The following is a 23496-nucleotide window of genomic DNA, read 5'->3' as shown; positions in this document are numbered from 1 at the left end:
TCTAGAATATCAGGGCAATTTTCCTGGAAATGATGTCAAGGCTGTTTTCCTGATCATGGACTTTAAGGTATCCCAATAATCTTTAAATTATCTTTTCTGAATCTGTTTTCCAGATCAGTTGTTTTTTCAGTGAGATGTTTCACATTTTCTTCTAATTTTTTGTTCTTTTGGTTTTGAAGTATTGAGTCCTGATTTCTTGTAAAATCAGCAATCTCCCTGAGTTCTATTCTTTGTCTGAAGGATTTGTTTTCCTGAGAGAGCTTTGTTACCTCCTTTTCCATCTGGCTAATTCTGTTTTTAAAGCATTCTTCTCTCTTCATTAACTTTTTGAACTGTTTTATCCATTTGACCTAAGCTGGTTTTTAAACATGTTGTCTTCTTCAGCATTTTTTTGCATCTCCGTGACTAAGCTGCTGACTTCATCTTCATGTTTTTCCTGCATCTCTCTCATTTCTTTTCCCAATTTTTCTTCTGTCTCCCTCACTTGATTTTCAAAGTCTTTTTTTGAGTTCTGTCATGGCCTGAGCCCAATTTCTGTTTTTCTTGGAGTCTTTAGATGCAGGAGCTTGTGCTTCCTCATCTTCAGACTGAGTGTTTTGATCCTTCTTGGGCTCATGCAAAATATTTCTCAGTGGTCTTCCTCTTGTTTCTCTGCTTGCTCATTTTCCCAGCCTGAGCCTGGTTTTGGGGTGCTTCCTGAGCTTTTGGGACAGTCCCACAAGGATCTCCATGTGTGAGGTTCTGTCTTCCCTCTTGGTTTGCGAATGACCATAATTGCCCCCCTCTGCCACAGGGCTGAGGTGGGGGGGCTGCTGTTCTATGGGGGGCCTAGACTGCGATCAGGATCTGAATGTGGTCAGAACCCCAGAGTCCTGTTCCAGAGGCAGAGGACAGACCTCAGATGTCTCTCTTCACTCCCCTCCCTCAGCTCAATGGGCTCATGCCCTGGGGGCTCCTGCTTACTGGGTCCACCTGCTTCTGTTCCTGGATCTGGGCTGCTGAAGCCATGCTGCTCTCTGTGTGCCCTGTGGGCTGGGCTTCAAGTGCGCCCTCTGACAGAGGTTCCCCCCAAGTTATGCCTGGTGCTCCCTGGTGTGTAGATCAGGATACTGCCCCCACTGCTGTGAGCCCTGGCTCCCAGCGCCCTGGGGCTGCCTCTGGGAGGCTGAAGTTCTTTCGCTCTGGCAGGCCACCCCTCCGACCCGGAGCCTTTCTGCTCTTTTCCAGGTTACCTTGAGTAGGAGAACAGCCTCACTGGGTCCCTCTGTGGGTTCTGTCTCTTGAAAATTTAGTTGGGAGTCCTTAGCTTATAAATTTTTAAGAGAGAGCACGTAAGAGAAGGTCCTCTTTTGTCTTCATTTTGGCTCCGCCCCCCCGCCCCCCCAGCCCTAGATCCATGTTAATCCAAGCCCTGACACTCTCCTGTCTGCTTCCTTTCCTCTTAAGTGTCTTTGCTAATCCCCCCCCCCCCATGTGTTGCTTTGCTTGATCTAACTTCTTAAAGACTCACTTTCTTTATCCTAACTTGGGCATTATTGTCTTTTAAAAAATTCACTTTCTTTACCTTATTAAAGAACCTAACTTGTGCCTATCTTCTTAAAAAACTCCCTTTCTTTTAACTGAACTTGAACTTTGCTATCTTTTGTTGTTTTTTTTTGCAAGGCAGTGGGGTTAAGTGGCTTGCCCAAGGCCACACAGATAGGCAGTTATTAAGCGCCTGAGGCTGAATTTGAACTCAGGTCCTCCTGACTCCAAGACTGGTGCTCTATCCACTGTGCCACCTAGCTGCACTGAACTTTGCATCTTCTTAGAAACCCATCTTTTTTACCTTTTAAAGAACCAAAACCTGTTTCCCCTAGGACTACTCTAGGGATCAGTGGTTTCCTGCCTTTGCTTTAGCCTCTTTCCCTTTAGCTCTTACTGCTTCTCCTAAGAACTTAACTTGTGATCTTTTTATAGTAACTTGTAAACCTTTTTGTGCAACCTGTGAATTAAAGCCTAAACCTTTCTTACCTCCCTGAGTCACAGAATGATTTCATTACTCAAAAGGAACCACAGCTGCCCCTCTCAAATTTCCAGTTTTAGTGTTTTAAAAAGTTTCTGAACTTGTATAAATTGTTTCTAAGGCTGTTTTCATTCTGGGTCATGTCAGTTTATATTACTCAGGATTCTCTGGTCTTTTGTTATTTTTAGGGTATAATAATATTTCATTATATTCATACAGCACCTTTTGTTGAGCCATTCCCCACTTGTCTTAGAGGCAAGTTTCTTTGCTTTTCTTTTCCTTCACCAGTGGCTGTCTCCATTTTTAATCCTTGTTTAAGTATCAGGAAGTTTATTTTCTTTTGACTCAATATTCCCTCTCCAAATTTTCTGCCCTCCTACCCACCTTCCCCACTTTGTTTCCCTATTAAGATTGATGCATTTCTACACCAAACTGTTTTTCTGTTTTTCGTCTTTTGTACACTTGATATGTGACATTTATCTGATATTCACTCCCTTCATTCTTTTTCCCATGGTTTTGTGTACTTTTCTTTACATCATTGTCAATTAGGAGGACTACCAAGTCTCTTTCCCTTATTTCTTCCCTGGTATATTCCTCCTTTATTTTTTTATTCTTCCTTCTCTTTCCCCCTTCAAACATTCCAAATAAACCCAGTCTATCCTAAGGACCTTTTGAAGGGAACTTGCTTCTTCTCTCTTCCTTAGAATTCTAGTATATCATCATAGAGCAGTTTCCAGTTGCTTAGATTAAATTGCCTTTTTTAAAGTTTCTCTACTGTTGTTAAATCATGTCTGATTCTTCAAGACCCTCTGGATCATACTGACCACAGGTTTTTCTTGGTAAAGATGCTGTAGTGGTTTGCCATTTCCATCTTCAGTGTATTAATGCAAGCAGATTAAGTATGCCTGGGGTCATATTTGAACTGAGGTGTTCCTGATGGAGCCATCTAAAGGTTTCTCTAGGCTCTTATATTTCAGTCTCTACTCATCTCTGATCTTTTTATTAGAATTGCTAGAAAGTTCTTGTGTATTAAAGGGTGTCATTCCCTCTTCAATTCACCCCCCCCCCCATTATACTCAGATTTGCAGGATAAACTATTCTTGGTTGGCCAGACTTTATCTTTTGCCTTTCAAGTTATTGTCTTCTAAGGTCTCTCTTGGTTTTTAATGGAAGCTTCCTGATGTTGTCTGATCTATTATTTCCTTGGTACTTAATATACCCCAAGAATTCAGAACAAAGTTTAACTATTGTGTAAGATCTCTGGATTTTGACTTTTTGGAATTTTTTTCAGGAGGTGATTAGTAGATTTTTTTTAACCTTTGTTATGTGGATTCAGATAATTTTCATTGTGAATTCTTAGAAACAATGCTCCAGTCTTTTTTTTTTAGTATGGTTTTTAGAGAATCAAATGATTATTGATTTAATTTCTCCTTACCTGTTCAGTTCGATTTTGGATGTTTTCTTCCCTTTACCAGCATTTTTGCTCTGCTATGTCTTGCTGTCCCATAGTTGTAAATTTCTCTTTGGTTTATTTTAGATTTTAGGGATTTTATTTATTGGGAAAGGAAAGTTTCTTACTTGTTCTCCTTCTAGTTCTTTCCTCCAGAACTTTTATTTTTTTCTTTATTTTATTTTCCCTTTTTTTTCTATTTTTGTGTTCCTTGTAGAAAAATCTTTTCAGATTTCTACTTGTAGTTGTTTTTTTTCATAAAACCAACTCTTGGTTTTATTTATTAATTCAATAGTTTTTTTTTGCTTTCGATTTTATTAATTTCTCCTTTTATTTTTAGAATTTCTAATTTAGTATTGGGGTTTTAAAATTTGTTCTTTCTCTAATTTTTTTAGTTGCATATTTGGTTCATTGATTTCTTCTTTCTCTAATTTATTCATGTAAGCATTTAAAGACATGAGATATCCTCCTGACAGCCGCTTTGAGTGAATCCCATGGTATGTTGTTTCATTATTGTCGTTCTGTAGGGATGAATTAATTCTTTCTATAATTTGTTGTTTGATCCCTTCATTTTTTAAAATGAGGTTATTTAGTTTCCAATTAGTTTTGGGTTGTAGTTCACAATACTTGATTCTTTGGTACCTTTTCATTTGCAATATTTTGGGGGTTTGTTGAGTATTTTCTTTTATTTATTCATCTCCAATTTTGGTTTCTGAATTAGGGTTTTATGTTATGACCAGGATCTTATCTTGCTGAGATTTTAAGGGAGCGGCTGGGTGACTCTGTTTGACTTTTCCCTTGAACCTTAGGTTCTTACGTTGATTCGCACTTTTTAGGGTTAGTTCCCCCTGCATCTTTGAAGCTCAAAATGCTGGATCTTCAGTGTTCTTTCTGGTGTCCCTGATCTAGAGTGTTCCAGACTGTCTATTGGTTACTTGGAGATTGTTTTCTGGTTGCTTTGTTCTTGTACTTGCAGTGAAACTGTGTCAAAGAAGTCTTTGGTTCCTGTGGCATCTGGACATTTGAATTTTATGGGCTACATACTTCCTGTTTCTGGGAACCTTTGCTATCCTGCATTAAAATTGGTTTTGCTGACACTTCCTAGGGGTTTCTAGGTAGTATTGTTGTGCATTTCTGGGGTAGAAGGAAGTAAGTCCCTTACATTTATTTTTTTTCCTGCATCTTACAACTCCCTCCTCATCCTTACTCTTTGATCCAGTGACACTGGCTTCCTTCCTCAGACATGACACTCCATCTTTTGATTCTGTGTATTTTTTCTGACTGTTCCTCATCATTGTATATTCTCCCTCCCTTACCTCTTCCTGTTTTCCTTCGAGTCCCAGATAAAATCCCATTTAAAGGAAGCCCTCCTCTGAGTCCTGATTTCTGGTGCTTTTCTTTTGATTATTTTTTCTTCTTTTGATTATTTCCCATTTGTTATTTGTTATTTGCCCATAGTAATTTGAATATTGTTTTCCTCATTAGATTGTGATCTCTTTCCTTTGCATTTCTCTGTACCCTTAGTGCTTAGTGTGCTGCCTGGCTTATAGTACATACTTAATAAATGCTCATTGACTGACAAATTCTCACTACGTTTTTTGATCATCATTTGTTCAGATATGAACTCTGGGTTTTTTTTTTTAATTGAGGTGGGTTTATTGGATCCCTGGGGCCCTGACTTCCTGATTCAGGCAACTCTCATTCCAGGAGTTGATTATACCTCTTTTTTTAAAAATGAATTTTAAAAATTAGTCTATTTTTTTAGGTTTTTTTTTTTTAAAGGCAAACGGGGTTAAGTGGCTTGCCCAAGGCCACACAGCTAGGTAATTATTAAGTGTCTGAGACCAAATTTGAACCCAGGTACTCCGGACTCCAAGGCCGGTGCTTTATCCACTACGCCACCTAGCCGCCCCCATAAAAATTAGTCTATTAAGCATTTTTTAAATTAATCTATTTTATGTTCAAATGCATTAACTTGTCAAGAACAATCATCCATAATTCTGAGTTCTAAAGTTTTTTCCTCTTCTTCCTGTCCCCAAGACAGCAAGTAATCTGATGTAGGTTATACATGTACAAGCATATTTTCCATATTAATCAGGTTGTGAAAGAAGAATCAGAAAAGAGAAACAAATTTTGAAAAAAGTCAGAAGACAGTTCCTTCCCTCAAGAAGCTCATGATTTAATGGAACACATCAATGTTTATGTACAAACTGTATAAAGGATAAATAGAAAAAAATAAGACAGACACTTGAAATTGAGGTATCTGGGAAGGCTGTGTTATAAAAGAGGTTGAAAAAAGCTTCCAGGTATAATTGGAATTTTAATTGGAACTTAAAAGGAAGCCAAGGAATTCAATAGATGAATTCTAGAAGGGAGAATGTTCCAGTAATTAGGGATACCCAGAGAAAACAATTAGGAATAGCTATAAACTAAAAAATTTGATTTGAAATATCAGATAAGAGTTTACTTTTAAGACAAATACTGTAAGTCAACTATATAAGAAAGGGAGTTGTGTGAATGGGTTTTCTTTTTTTTTATTTAAGGCAATGGGGTTAAGTGATTTGGCTAAAGTTGCATAGCTAGGCAATTATTAAGTGTCTGAGGTTGGATTTAAACTCAGGGTCCTCATGACTCCCAAGACTGGCTCTCTGTCCACTGCGCCTCCTAGCTGCCCCCTGCTTTTCTTTTTATTTATTTGTTTGTTTGTTTGTTTGTTTTTAGGTTTTTGCAAGGCAAATGGGGTTAAGTGGCTTGCCCAAGGCCACACAGCTAGGTAATTATGTCTGAGGTTACATTTGAACTCAGGTAGTACTGACTCCAGGGCCTGTGCTCTACCTAGCTGCCCTGGTTTTCTTATTTTTAAAGAAATTAAAATAAAAAAACCTGGTAGGAAAAGAATGTGTAAAAGTAGTCTGACATTCAAGGATGGCAGCTGCAAGATATCTCAGTTCATTAAAGTACCTTTTTTATTTTTTAAAGGGAATATAAAAATATTTTCTCCTTATGATTTGCCCACAGTTATATACAAAATGGGAGTAATATTTCCAATATTTATTTTCCAAAGTTTTTATCATTAAATCTGAGTTCTTTACAAATGGTTGTAGTTATTCTGATTAAAATAAAGTCACAGATTGGGGTTTACTGATAAATTTTAGAACCCTTCTCATTTTAAAATGATATAGGGGATATATAGGGTATTTGAAGATCAAGCTCATCAGGTTTCATCCTGCCCATATGAGTCTTCATATCATTTTCTCTGCCAATGGATCATATGATCCATAGATATCACGGCCCTTTTGAAGCTTGTCTTGGCATCTGGGTTGAGGAAGAGCCATTCCTTACACTTCTTTCCTTCTCTAATTTTCTTCCTTGACTTTAGCCTTGTGGATCCCTCCCTACATTTTTGCTGACTTTTTTGGTTTTCCTAAAGTATATAGGATCTAGAGCTGGGAAGGGCCTTAGAGACTCACCTAAACACTTCTTTTTAAGAGTCAAAGAGACTTAAGAAGATTAAGTGACTTTTGCTCAGAGGCACACAGGAGTCTCACAAGTCAGATATAATCAAGGATGTAAGGGAGATCCAGCAAGTACTTGGTATGATTAGGGTATAAATGTAAACATCTATGAAAGAAAACTTTTCTTGCTTGACTTTTGAAAGATATACCTTTAAAGGAAGAAGGCTCATGACCTGACTGGCTTAGTGACTGCCTTATAGAAGTCATTTTATTACTTGGGCTTGTCTTTAAAATTATATAATCAGAATAGGTCCCTTCTAGCCCTAAATCCTAGGAACCTGTTATTTGCCAATCTTCTAAGGAACTAAGACTATTTCAACTAATCCATTATTTCTGTCATGATTTGCTATATAACATATTACTAATTAACATTTGCTATCATGTACTTTGTATTTTAGGAAATTGTGAAAATTATTAGTCTTAATTTTTTGAAGTCATGATTTGTCATAGTAAAGCTATATGACAAATCTGTTGAAATATTTTATAATATTCCATGATGTCTCTATTTTGTAGTTTATGAATTTAGATTTTTGTTTTTAGTTTTTTTGCAAGGCAAATGAGGTTAAGTGGCTTGCCCAAGACCACACAACTAGGTAATTATTAAGTGTCTGAGACTGGATTTGAACCCAGGTACTCCTGACTCCAGGGCTGGTGCTTTATCCACTGTGCCACCTAGCCGCCCCTTGAATTTAGATTTTGGAAAGTCAGAAATCATCTAGTTCAGTTCTTTCATCTTAAAGATTTTATCAGTCTAGGTCTAAGTCATTTGTCCTAGGTCATAGAGTTAATAAATAAAATTCAGTAACTAGATTAAATATTGTAAAATCAAGATATTTTGGTATGCCACTTGCTTTCAACAGTGTTGTAGTTGGTAAGACTTCTGTAAAAACATTAGGAATTGCTAAGTTATTGATATATACATCACATATGGGATCTGTATGTACATCATATATATTATGATCTTACAGTAGTGCTTACATGGGGAATAAGATAATTTGTAAACTTTAAAAAACTTATTTTGAGGAATGAAAATTGCTCATATGTTGGAGGTTTAATTTTCTTTATTTCTTTGTTAGAATAGTTCTTGCTAATAATATGAGTAGAATTTTTGGCAGTTCAGAGTAGAACTGGGCTTATAATTTGTCACTTTTTATGTAATCAAAATAACCTTTATTTATTGCAAACCTTGATGCTGACAACATGTGCTCCTTAGTTGAATAATCCTATTGTAGAAAACTTGTTAATGACTTTATTTTTCCCTTCCCATTTTTAGCGGGGATCTGACGAGCTTCTTTCTTCTGGTATCACTAACGGGCCTTTTACCATGAGCAATTCGACTCCAGCTACAGGTATAGTGAGAATTTCAATTTTCATTTATGAAGATTTGACTTGACATGACAAAAAAAAATTATGTGACAAAGCATATGTAGCAAATAGTTCATTTTATCATTTTGTTCGTATTATAAACATAAATGATATGCACTATGGACTAAAGTAAATGTATTGTAGAATAGTCTGTAATATATAGAATTTTAAATTCTGAATTCATTTTGTTTAAAAGCTAAGTAAACCTCAATCTTGACATATTGAGACTGTTGTTTTTTTAAATCCTTAAATGTTCGTTGAAAACTGGAACCTTAGGCAGATTTCAGTAAATTAGCACACTTTATTACTCTTATCAAAAATTCTTTGAAGAGGTATCCATTGCTGGTGTTTCATTCTCAACAATATGATTGCTTTTTTTTCTTTTGAAATATTTTATCTTTAAAATATGATAGTTTTGGGGCAATTAAGTGGCACAGAGCATAAGAGCACCGGCCCTGGAGTCAGGAGAACCTGAGTTCAAATGTAACCTCAGACACTTAATAATTACCTAGCTGTGTGGCCTTGGGCAAGCCACTTAACCCCACTGCCTTGCAAAATCCAAAAGAAAAAAATATATGATAGTTTTACATTAGAACATGGCCAATTCCAGACCACTGTCAGTTTTTGGTGTGACCTGTGAGCTAAGAAAGGCTTTTACATTTTTTAATTTATTTATTCTTATTTTGTACAAATAATGTTTTTTTATACATTACTAAAATATTCTTGTTTAAGAGTAAACATAGTACCGCCTCTCCCCCAAGAAAATATAGACCCGCATCAGGGATAAAGTAAAGGGGAGAGAAAAAATTAAAAATAAAAAAAATAATAATAATTGTAGGTATGGCCAGGTATCACAGTGGATGGAGCACCGGCCCTTGGAGCCAGGAGCACCCGAGCCGAAATCCAGCCCCAGACACCGAACAATCACCCAGCTGTGTGACCCCCATGGAAGCCACCCCAACCCCATTGCCCTACAAAAACAAAGCAAAAAAAAAGAGCCAAAATAAAATTAAAAAAATAGCAATAATAATAGTAGGGGCAGCTGGGTGGCAGACAGATCACTGGCCTTTGAGCCAGGAGCACCCAGGTCCAAATCTGGCCTCAGACACCCAACAATCACCCAGCTGTGTGGCCAAGGGCAGGCCACCCAATCTCATCTGCCCTGCAACACCCCCCAGAGAATAATAATAATAATAGTGATGATGATGATGATGATGATAATAAATGAGCTTCAGTCTGTTTTCCAACACCACCAGCTCTGTCACGGGTGGTTCACATTCTTTATGGTAAGTCCATCACAGAAGTTACTTCCATATTTTTCCACTGTTGCCATTGTTGATCTCAACTCCCTCCATTCATACTTCTCTACTACCATGTACTTTATTTTCTCTCTTCTTTCACTCTGACTCTGCTGTAGGGTAGCTGAGTGGCACAGCAGACAGATCCCCAGCCCTGGGGCCAAGAGGCCCCAAACCCACATACCACCCCTTACCCAGCATCCACCTGGCCCTATGGTCCTGGACAGGCCATCCAATCCCAGCCCCTTGCAAGAAGTAAAAAAGAAAATGTGTTTTATCTGACCACTCTCCCCCCATGGTCCATCCTTTCCTCCTTCATTCACATCCCCCCCCTCCTCCATCCCCCCCTTCTTACTCCAGATGCCTATACCCCATTGAGTATATATGCTGTTTCCTCTCCTAGCCACCTCTGATGAGAGCAAAGATTCCCTCATTCCCCCTTGCCTTCCCCCATTCCATATCATTGCAATAGCTCATTGTAATAAAGAAAAATCTTATATGAAATATCTTAGCCTATCCCTCCTCTCCTTTTTCTTTCTCCCATTACATTTCCCTTTTATCTATTGACTTCGTTTTTACACCACAATATATCTTCAAATTCAGTTTTCTCCTGTGCTTCATCTATAAAAGCTCCTTCTACCTGTTCTATTAAATGAGAAGGTTCATATGAGTATTATCAGTATCCTTTTTCTATACCGGAATACATGTAGTTCATCATCATCATTAAGTCCTTCATATTTTCCTCTTCACCTCCACTGTCTATGCTTCACTTGAGTCCTGTATTTGAAGATCAAACCTTCTGTTCAGCTCTGGCCATTCCAACAGGAACATTTGAAATTCCCCTGGTTCATTGAAAGTCCATCTTTTTCCCTGGAAGAAGACCTTCAGTTTTGCTGGGTAGTTGATTCTCAGTTGCATTCTAAGCTCTTTTGCCTTCCAGAATATTATATTCCAAGCCCTACGAGCTTTTAATGTAGTTGCTGCTAAGTCCTGTATGATCCTGACTGCAACTCCACGATATTTGAACTGTGTCCTTCTGGCTGCTTGTAATATTTTCTCTTTGACTTGGGAGTTCTGGAACTTGGCTGTAATGTTCCTGGGGGTTGGGGTTTTTTTTTTTTTTTGGTTCTCTTTCTTGGGGAGATGGGTGGATTCTCTCAATTTCTATTTTGCCCTCTGCTTCTAGGATATGAGGGTAATTTTCCTGTAATAATTCTTTGGAAATGATGTCAAGGCTGTTTTCCTGGTCATGACTTTCAGGTATTCCAAAAATTTTAAAATTATCTTTCCTGAATCTGTTTACCAGATCAGTTGTTTTTTCAGTGAGATGTTTCACATTTTCTTCTAATTTTTTGTTCTTTTGGTTTTGAAGTATTGAGTCCTGATTTCTTGTAAAATCAGCAATCTCCCTCAGTTCCATTCTTTGTCTGAAGGATTTGTTTTCCTGAGAGAGCTTTTCTTTTCCCAATTTTTCTTGGATCTCCCTCATTTGATTTTCAGTATTTTTTGAGCTCTGTCATAGCCGGAGCCCAATTTCTGTTTTTCTTGGAGTCTTTATATGCAGGAGCTTGTGCTTCCTCATCTTCAGACTGAGTGTTTTGATCCTTCTTGGGCTCACAGGCAAAATATTTCTCAATAGTGTTCCTCTTATTTCTCTGTTTGCTCATTACCAGCTTGAGCCTGGTTTTGGGGTGCTTCCTGAGCTTTTGGGACACCCCCACAAGGATCTCCATGTGTGAGGCTCTGTCCTCCCTCCTGGTCTATGAATGACCATAAGCGCGCCCCTCTGCCATGGGGCTGAGGTGGGGGGGGGCTGCTGTTCTATGGGGGGGCCTAGACTGCAATGAGGATCTGATTGTGGTCAGAGCCCCAGAGTCCTATTCCAGGGACAGAGCACAGAGCTAGGCAGTCTCTCTTTTCACTCCCCTCCCTAGGTTCAATGGGCTCATGCCCTAGGGGCTCCTGCTTACTGGCTTCGCCTGCTTCTGTTTCCTGGATCTGAGCTGCCAGGGACCTAGCTGCTTGCTGTGTGTCCTGAGGGCTGAGTTTCTGGTGCTCACTCTGGCAGAGGTCCCCCCACTGTTCCCCCAAGTTATGCCTGGTGCTCCCCAGGGTGTAGATCAGGAGACTCCCCCGCTGCTGTGAGCCACACTTCCCAGCTCCCTGGGGCTGCCTCTGGGAGGCTGAAGTTCTTTTGCTCTGGTGGGCCACCCCTCTGGTGGGCCGCCCCTCTGACCCTGTGGAGCAGAGCCTTTCCGCTCTTTTCCAGGTTACTATGGGTTGGAGATTTCCCTCACTGGATTCCTCTGGGTTCTGTCTCTTGAAAATGTAGTTAGAGTCCTTAATTTATAAGTTTTGCACCAGATCAAATGAGAGAAGGTCCTCTCCTGTCACCATCTTGGCTCTGCCCCCAGCCTTTTACATTTTAATATAAATCCAGATTTGACTCTGGCTATAATTTGTTGATCCCAGGATTAAATGAATTAAACCTTTTACAAAATATTCTGTATGAAATAACCTAGAATTTTAGGGAAGAAAGTGACTTTAGGATTTTTCTAGTGAAGCCCCTTTTATAGCTAAGGAATAGGTTTACCAAAATAATGGTATATTCAGGATCAACAAAGCTAACTTTTTTTTGTCCTTGTTTTTTCTTTTTTTTAAACAAGGCAATGGGGTTAAGTGGATTGCCCAAGGCTACACAGCTTGGTAATTATTAAGTGTCTGAGACTTGATTTGAACTCAGGTTCTCCTGAATCCAGGGCTGGTGCTCTATCCACTGCGCCACCTAGCTGCCCCTCAACACAGCTAATTTACCTTTTGTTTTTCCTAGTAAATAATCTGATCTGTTAATTTTAATATTGAAGGAAACTATTAGGTGTTGAATTAATAATGGGGAAAATAAATCTTAATTTATAGCATGTTTTATCATTTTAGTATTTTTTAAGTAACAATGCCAATTTTGTCATCATGCTTATTGAAATTAACCCTTTATTGAACAGATTAGAACAAGCAACACTATGCTAATCACATTAGGCATTCAAAATCAGTTTTCAAGCATTTATTAAATGCTTTCATAGTGCTAAGTGCTGTGAATACAGAGAAAGTGAAATAATTCCTCAAGGAGATGCCATGCTAATAGAGGAGTCAATGTGTGTGTACATGAGACATGAGTAGTAGGAAGGGGAAGGCACTAGTGCCTGGGGGTTGGGGATGGAATCTTGCAGAAGGTGATGTTTGAAGGAATTATATATATTAAAATAAATATTTATTTTGAATTCTGTAATTTTCCCCCTAAACTTGCTTCCCTCCCCCTTCCCTCACAGAAGGCAGTCTGTTAGTCTTTACCTTGGTATACATTGATCTAAGTTGAATGTGATGACTGTGAAATCATATCCTTAAGGAAAATAAAAGTATATAAGAGATAGCAAAATTACATAATAAGATAATGTGTTTTTTTTTTTTCCTTCCTAAATTGAAGGTAATAGTCTTTGGTCTTTATTTAAACTCCATAATTCTTTCTCTGGATACATATGGTATTCTCCATTGCAAATACCCCAAAATTGTGCCTGATTGTTGTACTGATGGAATCAGCAAGTCCATTAAGGTTGATCATCCACCCCCATGTTGCTGTTAGGGTATACGATGTTCTTCTGGTTCTGCTAATCTCACTCAGCATCAGTTCATGCAAGTCTTTCCAGGCTTCCCGGACTTCCCATCCCTCCTAGTTTCTAATAGAAGAATAGTGTTCATATAACATATAACATAATAGTGTACGTATAACATAACTTGTTCAGCCATTCCCCAATTGATGGATATTCACTCAATTTCCAATTCTTTGCCACCACAAACAAGACTGCTATGAATGTTTTTGTACAAGTGATGTTTTTACCCTTTTTCATGACTCCTCAGGGTATAGACCCAGTAGTGGTATTGCTGGTTCAAAGGTATGCACATTTTTTGTTGCCCTTTGGGTGTAATTCCAGATTACTCTCCACAAAGGTTGGATGAGTTCACAGCTCCACCAGCAATGTATTAAGTGTCCCAGATTTCCCATATCCCTTCCAGCATTGATCATTGTCCTTTCTGGTCATATTGGCCAGTCTGAGAGGTGTGTGATACTTTAATTTACATTTCTCTAATCAGTAGCGATTTAGAGCAATTTTTCATATGACTATGGATCGCTTTGATTTCCTCATCTGTAAATTGCCTTTGCATATCCTTTCACCATTTGTCAATTGGGGAATGGCATGTTTTTTAAAAAATTGACTCAGTTGTCTGTATATTTTAGAAATGAGTCCTTTGTCAGAAATACTAGGTGTAAAAACTGTTTTCCCATTTATTACAATTTTTTTTTGATCTTAGTTGCAGTGGTTTTGTCTGTGCAAAAGCCTTTTAATGTAATTAAAATTACCTAGTTTGTCTTTGACAATGTTTTCCATCTCTTCTTTGGTCATAAACTGCTTCCCTTTCCATAGATCTGACAGGTAAACTAGGGAAGAACTTTTAAATGGATTAGTTGAAATTTACATTTCAACAAAATTTCAACAAATTTATATTTCAAACAAATAGGGAGCAATTTGAGTTTAGTGAGAAGGAAGAGAAGGATAGTGTGGGGCTGTAGTGTTGATAGAGCTGATGAATATATAAGGAAAATCATCCTTTGCAGCAGTATGGAAGATGACTTGGAGTGGAGAAGCTTGTGGTAAGGAAACCAATTAGAAGTGCAGTAATATAGGCAAAAAGTCATAGTAATAAGCAGATTGGTGACTGTGTGAATGGAGAGATGGGGAGGTAAAAAACGACAAGATTAACAAAAGGATATGTAGGGTTAAGTGAGATTGAAGAGTAGAGGATGACACTTGATTTTGTGTGAAACTGGATGACTTGGAGGGTAGTAATTTGACAGTAACAAGGAAGTGTGGAAGAGCAATGAATTTGGGTAATAAAATTAATGAACATTGTTAAATTCCAGTAGACAATTAGTGATTCAGGACTAAAGTTCAGGAATAGAGACTAAGACTAGATTTATAGATTTGGGAGTAATCTGTTTATGAAGTATCATTGAACCTGCTGTTTACGGAGATGAAAGTATAGAAAGGAGGGGGAAAGAATGGAATACTTCATAGTAGCCACTTGGCTAACTTGGTAAATATTTGGTGAATATATTAACCAAAGGTTGGGCCAGTAAGGAAAGGTTTTGTGGAAAAGTAGCATTTTTACTGTGGTTTTGCAGGATAAATAATTTTTTTTTTTTAAGTCAGGGAAAGGGGGAGATACGTTTTAGGTAGTTGTAACAGAGCAAGATCATGGAGACAGAGAGCAGCTAGGTTGTGCAATGAATAGAGCACTGGCCCTGGAGTCACTTAACCCTATTGCTTTGCAAAAAAAAACCACAACGATCATGGAGAAAAGAAATTGAAGAACTTTTGGGTTAGATTGGGGGATTTGGGGAGCTGGTTATTTGGTAATAGCATTCAGAAGATATTTTGAGCCAAATCATGGAGCAATTTTGTGCTTAGAAGTGTCTGAATTTTACCATGTAGCATTAGCTTATTTTGAATAATGGTTAGGAATTAGTCAATAGATTAATTTCAGCAGAAATTCATGAAGTTAATCATAGGTTTTTATTGTTATTGTTTTTATCATACCCTACTCCTGTCTGCTAACCACTGGCAAAAAAAAAAATGTGTATCCTAGTCCTTATTAACCTTAAAAAAATTTTTTTTAATTTGTTTTAATCAGCCAGAATATGCCTTCTCACCACCAATCTCCCCATTACCCCAGTTGAGAACCCAGGATAACAAATTGCATTATAAACATGCATGTTCAGTCAAACGAAATGTCCGTTGATCCATGTCCCCCCCAAAACCTGCCTCATTCTGCACTCTGAATCTTTCACCTTTTTCAGTAGACTATTTCATCATTAGAACTGACATCTTGATTGGTCATTAAACTGATAAGAGTTCAAAACAATAGTATTCCATTTCATTTATATGATAGGATGTTTTTTAATCCAGACATCCTCTTAGATTCCCATTCTTTGTCACCTCAGAAAAGATCTATAAATATTTTTTTTATATCTTTAGAATTTGTTTTCCTTAGGACTCATCCTTCCCTTAATCTGTCCTCTTTGTAATTCCTCTTCCTGTTTTCTTCCTTCCCTCATTTCCTTGTTAAATGAAATGTATTCCATACCAATCTCTATGTGTGTTTGTGTGCTTTTGACAAGTTTGGATGATAAGATTTGAGCATCATCTGATCCCTCTTCCCTTACACCCTTTCTCCTTGTTTATGTTGCTATCTATGCACTCAGATTGTGAGATCTTTTCTCTTCAAAATATTCCTTTTTCTGTCTTTTTCTATTTTTTTTTAAAGATCATTAGACATAATGGAACCACTCTCAAACTTGGATTAATTGGATTCCCTTTATGAATCCAAATGTTAAGAAGGTTCAGAGGGGACACATATAATCATCTCCTTATATTTCAATTTCCTTATCATTTGCCTTTCATATTTATCTTGTTATGTTTCTTTTTCATCCTGTGTTTGATCTTCAAAGTTTTTTGCTTCTCTGGTCTTAGCAGGAATGACTGTCAGGCCTTTATTTCATTAAAGGTTCTATTTTTTCTTTTTTTCCCTCTGTAGTGTTATGCACAGTGGACAGAGCACTGGCTTGGAAACAGGAGGACAGGAATTCAGATCCAGCCTCTGACACTTAACTAGCTGTGTGGCCTTGGGCAAGTTACTTAATCCTAATTGCCTTGGATCCAGATGACTCTGGAGGAGAAAGTGAATTTAGCGCAGTATCCCTTCACTCAAATCCAATTCAGTGCTTGTCATGGCATGAGGTCTTCTTTGAAATGAAGGACAAAAATTATTAGCAATATACTGTTAGGTTGGGCAACTTATTCTTGACTATATATCATCCTTTGCCTTCTGGAATTTCATATTCTAAGTTATCCTTTGTTTTGTAGTGTTGACTGCTGAAGTGTGTCTGATCCTGACTTCCTCAGTACTTGAATTTTTTCTTTTAGGTTGTTTTTGTTGTTTTTTTTTCTTTGTCCTTGGAAATGGGGTTTTGGTTGTGATGGTTCTTAAAGTTAACATTTTTGGGTTCTTTTCGGGAAATGACTAGATGTTTTCTGTTTCTACTTAGTCCTCTGGTTCTAAGAAATCTGGACAGTTTTAAGATTTCTTAACTATACTATCTAGGCTCTTTTTTTTAAGGTTTTTTTTTTTTTTTTGCAAGGCAAGGAGGTCAGGCGGCTTGCTCAAGGCCACACAGCTAGTAATTATTAAATGTCTGAGGCCAGATTAGAAATCAGGTCCTCCTGTCTACAGGGCTGGTGTTCTATCCATTGCACTACCTAGCCACCCCTCTAGGGGTCTTTTATTTTTGGACATTGTACTCAGATAGTCCAATGATTCTTATTTTATTTCTCCTTGATCTCTTTTCTAAACATACTGTTTTTACCATGAGATACCTTATGTTTTCTTGTATATTTTCAGCTATTTGTGTCAGCATATTCCTTCTTGCCTCAAGAAGTCAATATTCTCTATGAAGTCTGTTGCTTGGACAAGATTTTAAACCTACTGTTCCTAGCTGTTAATTCCTTTTCCAGTTCTTTGTTTCCTAGCTCTCATTTTCTTTCCAATTTTTTCTTCAAGTGCTCTGATTCTGTTTATATAATCATTTAAACCTTTTTAAAAAAGCTCGTGCTTCAACTCTTTCAGGAACTCTAATTGAGTTTGTGCCCAAGCTTTGTTTTTCTCTCATTGTTTATAGATGTCTTAGAGTCCTTCTCTTCTGTGGTTTGTGCCTCGTATATTCCTGCCATCATAGTAACACATTGTGGTGCTATTCTTTTTTTGTTTTACAATTCTTCTTGCCTACTTTCTCACTTTAGATTTGATATTAGGGCTGGACTCTGCCATAGGAGGAAAGATCTGGGCTGGGCCTGTTGTTTCATTCTTGGGGTACTGAATGTATTGTGTTATTCTAGGATCTCATGGATGAACTGGAGACCTGGACTATCATTGCTTCCCTGATCCAGGGCAAAGGTAGCTCTCCTGGTTTGAGATCTATAAGTTCTTGACCTAGGTTTGGTTCTGAGAACTAGTAGCATTGTCTAAACTCAGCCAGGTGGAAAAGCTGTATTGGTCCAGAGTGGCACAGTTATAGGCTGCTCTTTGGTCTGAATTTCCTGCCTTGATTATTCTTTGCAGGTTGGTCTAGATGTTAAAAGGAAACCCTGCTCTGCGCTTGGGATCTGAGCCAAATCACAGATGCTGCTCACTTTTGAACTTCCTCTTTTCTCATTTTACCACTCAGGGACTCCTGGCTTGGGAACACCACCCCTATGTACAGGTATTCTTATTATTCTGCCCTGTATCTGTGATGCACAACTGGATAGGTGGTGGTAAAGTTGTCAGTTTCCCTCTGTCACAATCCCCAGCTTGGCATGAGACTGGGACCTTCTTTTCCTTGACACTTACTCCTCTGCTGGAATGCTCTGTTCACATGTATTCTTGGTTCAACCCTGGTCCTGCTTTCTATAGACCTTCCTATGTGTTTCCCAGTGCTGAATTAGGCTGAATGAGCTAATCATTGTAATTTTTTTTAAATGTTCCTGTCAATATTTGGTTTGGTGAATTTTCTAGATCAATGAGGAGGAGTTTGTGGAAGGCAGCTTACCACATTACTTCTTACCACTTTGCCATTTGACTCTACTTTCTCACAGTCATAGATTCTTAATATTAACTTTGTGTTAAATGTGAGCTAGTCCAACTAATCAGGAAACTTTTCTACAAGAAATTCCTGTTATCTATTCTTAAGTTCTTCACCATGATATCTTTGCAATAAATAAATAGCAACTAGTCTAAAGATTTTTTTAATGAAAGAAAAGCCTTTCGAGAAGTAAAGAAATTCTAGTTTCTGGCTTTCTACATGAGTGGAATATTTCCAATAAAACCTTCTTAGCATTAATATTCCTAATGAAGTCTTCTCCAGGTTAAGAAATATTAAGAAAAATAAACCATTATTCTTAGAAGACAGACTTTGCATTCTAGATGAGATTTGTAACACCACCTGTTTTCTGATAATATTTTTACTAACTGGGAGTATAATAGACTTCCTAAGAAAGACCTTGCGTTCCAAGACGAGTTCATAACTTTATGATAAACCTATTTTTATTAAACATAGACAGTAGTTCATTAAGATAGTTATAATCCTGAAGGTTATTCTCACAATCTGGATGATGAGATAATATTTTATGAAAACCTTTCATTCTTTTCATTATTGCTAGGGGTAGATTTTCATGAGTAGAATGTAACTTTGAAGACTAACCCAGGAGTTGACAGAGAGATAAGTTAGGGAGGAGGAGGAGGGGGATCATGTTAGGCCATATAATTTTGCTTGACTGTCAGTTTAGGGCAGCTCCTTGGGACTTGGAGTGTGCCCTTCTCTTCAGAAAAGTAAATAAACTTTTTTTTTGCCTCTTTTCTCAGAGGAGTATCTCAATGTTTTCTAAGTGTATTTTTTATCTCAAACTGTGGTATTAAATATACTAATATACTTTATTTTATTTTTCCCCAAGGGATGGTCTTCCCCTTCTAATTTCAAATACAATGCCATCATAAAAAGAGATGTTTTAAATATTTTTTGTACATATAGAACCTTTTCCTCTTTTTTTTTTTTGATGTCTTTCAAATATAGTCTTAGTAGTGGTATCCCTGGGTCAAAGGGACTTTTTAGTAACTTTACGATGTAGTTCCAGAGTGACTGTACCAATTCACAGCTCCCCTAATAGTACATCAACATGCTAGTTTACCTGTATTCGCTCCTGTATTTGTCATCTTCCTTCTCTTTGGGGGGGGGGGTAATTTGCCAATCTAATGGATATGAAAGTTACTTTAATTTGAATTTGTCTGAATATTAGTGGAGCATTTTTTGAATTGCTATAAATAGCTTCAATGTCTATATATGTTTCACTGTTTGAAGAATTATTTAAGGATATGGTGATAAAATAGATTAAATTTTCTAAACAATCTAAAACTTTAAAATATTAATTGTTTCTAGTTAAAAATTTTACTAATTTTTATGTTTTAGTAGAGGTGGGTTTTTTCCCTTTCCTAAAAGATTTTCCAGAAATATATATCGAGCTGAATTTGTCCTTAATTAACTCACACTGGCAATTTTTAACTTAAATCAAAGAGTTATTTAATCAAAAATTTTTATTCTTTTTCTTTTCTCTAAAAGACATATTAAAAATTATTTAGAGTTCTAGTTAATCAAAGTTTATAGTTCCGTTGACAATTTTAATTGTTTAATGAACATTTTTATTTGAGTCATTAGATTCAGTAAATTGCTTGAATTTATTAAAAACTCAATAATTTGGATTGATTTACATATGCTGTGGTATGAATTAAGTGAAGTTAGATTGAGAGAATAATTTTAAAAGGTATTCTATCCTTGTAAATACATGTATGCATTGGAATTAAGCTTATAGAGCACTGATAAATAGAAGTTAAAAGGAAATTTTTATAATCAAGAACTCTTGTATTTAGCCTATCCACATTATATGAGAAGTGTTGTGAAGTTGTTTTGGAGAGGGAAGAAGAGGTTTGAACTGGATATGTGGAGAATTGAGGAGTTTATTTGGGGAAAGGTAGACCTGTTGAACACCAGCAAAGACCTAGATTAACTTGTGAGCATTCATTGCCAGTACAGGACAGGTAGGACGAAGTGAAAGTATCCAAGGTACAAAGTAGGACACACAAGAAAGGAATTTACAACTCTTTGAATCAAAGAACTTAGGTATGAGAAATCCTCAAGGAGAAGACCATGAGGGTTAGAGAATGCCAAAGCTTTAGAAATCATTCAATTTAAGGATTTCAGTTGATACAGTGGGAAACTGAGCCTTGCTGAGGTGAAGGGACTGAGAATTGAAGAATGTTATGAATGGAATGAGCTTTGGAGACATGGGGATACTGGAATAGAAGATTTGAAGTACTGAGCATCAAGGGTTAAACAGTTCGAGGTAGTCTAGTCTTATGATCATGTAGAGGTAGAATTGGAAAAGACAAGGAAGATTGTCGAATGTGAGGACTGCAGGTCCACAACCTCACATGTGACAAGGGAAACTGAAACTCAGAGAGAATGTATTTCTATTTATATTTTTACTGCTTTCTATCTCTATTCTTAGACTTTGTCTCTTGAAATCTCTAGTTCTTTCCTAGGCTCAAATGCATTGCATTCAAAATGCCTTTCCTCACTTTCCCCAATTGTTAGTACGTTTTCCTGCCATCATTATTTATTTCTTTAAAAATTATATAGTATGTGTCTGTGAACATATGTCCTTCTAGCACAAGGTAAGCTTCCTCAAGACAGGGAGTGCCTTCATTTTGAATCTCTATCTAGAGTCTAACACTAAACTTATTGATGTCTTGATTGGGAGTAGAATTGACAGGATTTGGAAATTTAGTGGAAGTGGGAAGCTGAGGGAGAGTGAACAAGTCAAAGGCATCAGTCTTTGCTGAAAAAATGATGGTGTTTTCAATAAAAATGGCAAAGTAGGTTTGGATTAAATATTTCAATTTAGATGTGGAGTTTGAGATATGAATGTTACATTATGGTATAACTGTCAACAGCCAGAGACAAATGGAGAAGCAGGACTGCATTTGGGGGGAGACAGAACTAGATCTATAGATTTGGGAGCATATGAGCAGTTGAATCAATAGGAATGATTCACATGTAGTGAGGAAGAATGACACAGAAGAAAGGAGAAGAAGGACAACTGGTGAGACTGCATTTGACCTGCCCTCCCTAGTCTCTCACTACACTATCTTCCTGTTTTATACATTGTAAACACTTAATAACTGGTTTTTTTGTGTCATCAAATATATACTCTTATTTCCTCTTTATCCACTGGAAATACTAATCAAATAAATGCTACCGTTGCTTCTGGAATGGGCATGATCATTATCTCCTTTATGGCTCCATTCTCCATCCCTGTGAATTCACCATTCCTTGAATAATGTACAACTATGTATGTAGTCTTTTTTTCCCTTTCCCCAGTTAGAATTTAAGCTTATTTAAATTCCCAGTATTTAGTGCAGTGCTTTGATGTCCCTTAGTGACAATAATCACCCTTGATTCCTTCAAACCTTAACCAACCTTTTCAACTCTTTTGGAACCATAAAATTATGGGGCAACAAAAGAACACCATTTATTGGTGTTGAAAAAAGATAAAGACAGATAACTTAGTGTATGGTGTGCATCTTTCACATATAACTCTTCTCTTTTTTTAAGATCTCTAATTTTTGCATTAGAATATTATACTAGATTTTACAAGAAGTACAGTAGTTATATTTCTTTTGGTTCACAGTGATTGCAGATATCATTCCAAAGTCACATGACTGAAATAAACCATTGAATCCAAGTGGGCCCTCATTTTTTCTGACTCATGCCATATAATTCTTGGAATCTCTGGTGGCCAGATATCCCAGACTTTCTGCATCCTTCACTTTTTTCTCCTACTGAAATATAGGAAGACTGTAAACTCTGGAGGAATGTTTATTGCGACTTGAAAATAGGTGAAAACTTTGTTACAATGAAATTTATTTTTAAAAGTTGTTTATATGAATGTATATGTGTATATATAAAATATTTTTTTGTTTTTTTTGGAGAGGCAGCATGGCGTAGTGGACAGAGAGCTGGCCTTGGAGCCAGGAAGACCTGGGTTCAAGTCCTGCCTCTGACATATACTGTGTGACCCTGGGTAAGTCACTTAACCTCTCAGTGCCCTAGGCAACTCTGTAAGACTGTTAAGTTGCAGAGAGGGTGCCAACCTGCACTGGTAGAGAGGGAGTTTCCTCATTCATGGAGCTCACTATACCAGTGAAATCACAGGTCTAGTTCTTATTCCCCATTATTTTTCTATTATTTGGTATCTATTAAATGAATAAATTTAATGAGGGGATTAGACTAAATAATCTCTAAGGCCCCTTCCTGCTCTAACATTTTAGGATTTTTGATTATTGAGTACAGGATGTTCAACAAGATCATGTTGATTTGAGGATATGAAACATCCTTTGCTTTCATTCTAGGTGTACTGCAGTGATTTCCTTTCCCCTTCTCCTATTGTAGATATAATGTGAACTATGAAACTTGAAGTTAAATAAACTGAAATTAATTGTATCATTTTGACCTAAGCCAGGATTTTTTTTTTTAACCTAGAATACTCTGTAAATCTAGATTTTAAAAAATATTATTAAGGACTGCTAGGTTGCACAGTAAATTACTTTGACCCTAGAGTCAAGAAGATCTGAAGTCAAATCTGATCTCAGACACTTAACTAGCTCTCAAAAAATATGTTAATTATATTTATAGAATTAGTCTTCTTGGTAATCTTATGTATTTAAAAACATTTTGTGAATAGGTCCATGGGCTTAACTAAGTAAACAGCCAAAGAGATCAATGTTTAAAAAAAAATTAGCTAAGCTTTCAAAGTTAATGTAGGAGTCTGGTAGGAGGAGCTTGTCCTGGGAAGATTTAAAGTAATTATATTTGAATTCACACTTAAGCAAAGTATCAATAAAGTTTTGGCAGATTTCTCCAGATATTCACTTTCCATCACATTTTTCTTTTTTTAAGATATGTAACAGAGATATACAAAGTAAAAGTAGCATGATTAATAGAAAGAGTACAAAACTCAGGAGTCAAGTCTTGATTTTTTTACTGAACTCAAGAGACTTTAGTTTGGACAAATGAGTATATTGATGCTAAGGGTGTAAATACAATGCTTTTTACTTGTTTAAGGTCATTAGACCAGTTGACCATAAGATAACTTCAAGTGATCCAAG

At 37.0% G+C, this 23496-nt stretch overlaps 1 protein-coding gene across 5 annotated transcripts in view; it reads left to right on the top strand.

The window, feature by feature from the left end:
• The window catches only part of PTBP3 (polypyrimidine tract binding protein 3), a 138088-nt gene that overhangs the window by 59409 nt on the left and 55183 nt on the right, over positions 1–23496 (top strand). For 4 of the 5 annotated variants that reach the window (XM_074200151.1, XM_074200152.1, XM_074200150.1 and 1 more), the window contains one exon: positions 8244–8319. In XM_074200151.1, coding sequence (XP_074056252.1) covers positions 8244–8319 — 76 coding nt within the window. Of the gene's footprint in view, positions 1–7432; positions 8320–17859; positions 18002–23496 lie in introns of those variants that run through there. The other variant, XM_074200153.1, reaches the window with a different exon arrangement.

Source organism: Macrotis lagotis, chromosome X (genome assembly GCF_037893015.1).
Source record: "Macrotis lagotis isolate mMagLag1 chromosome X, bilby.v1.9.chrom.fasta, whole genome shotgun sequence".
NCBI classification, from domain to species: Eukaryota; Metazoa; Chordata; class Mammalia; order Peramelemorphia; family Peramelidae; genus Macrotis; species Macrotis lagotis.
Note: the sequence above shows the minus strand (reverse complement) of the source record. Positions and strands in the feature narration are given on the sequence as shown.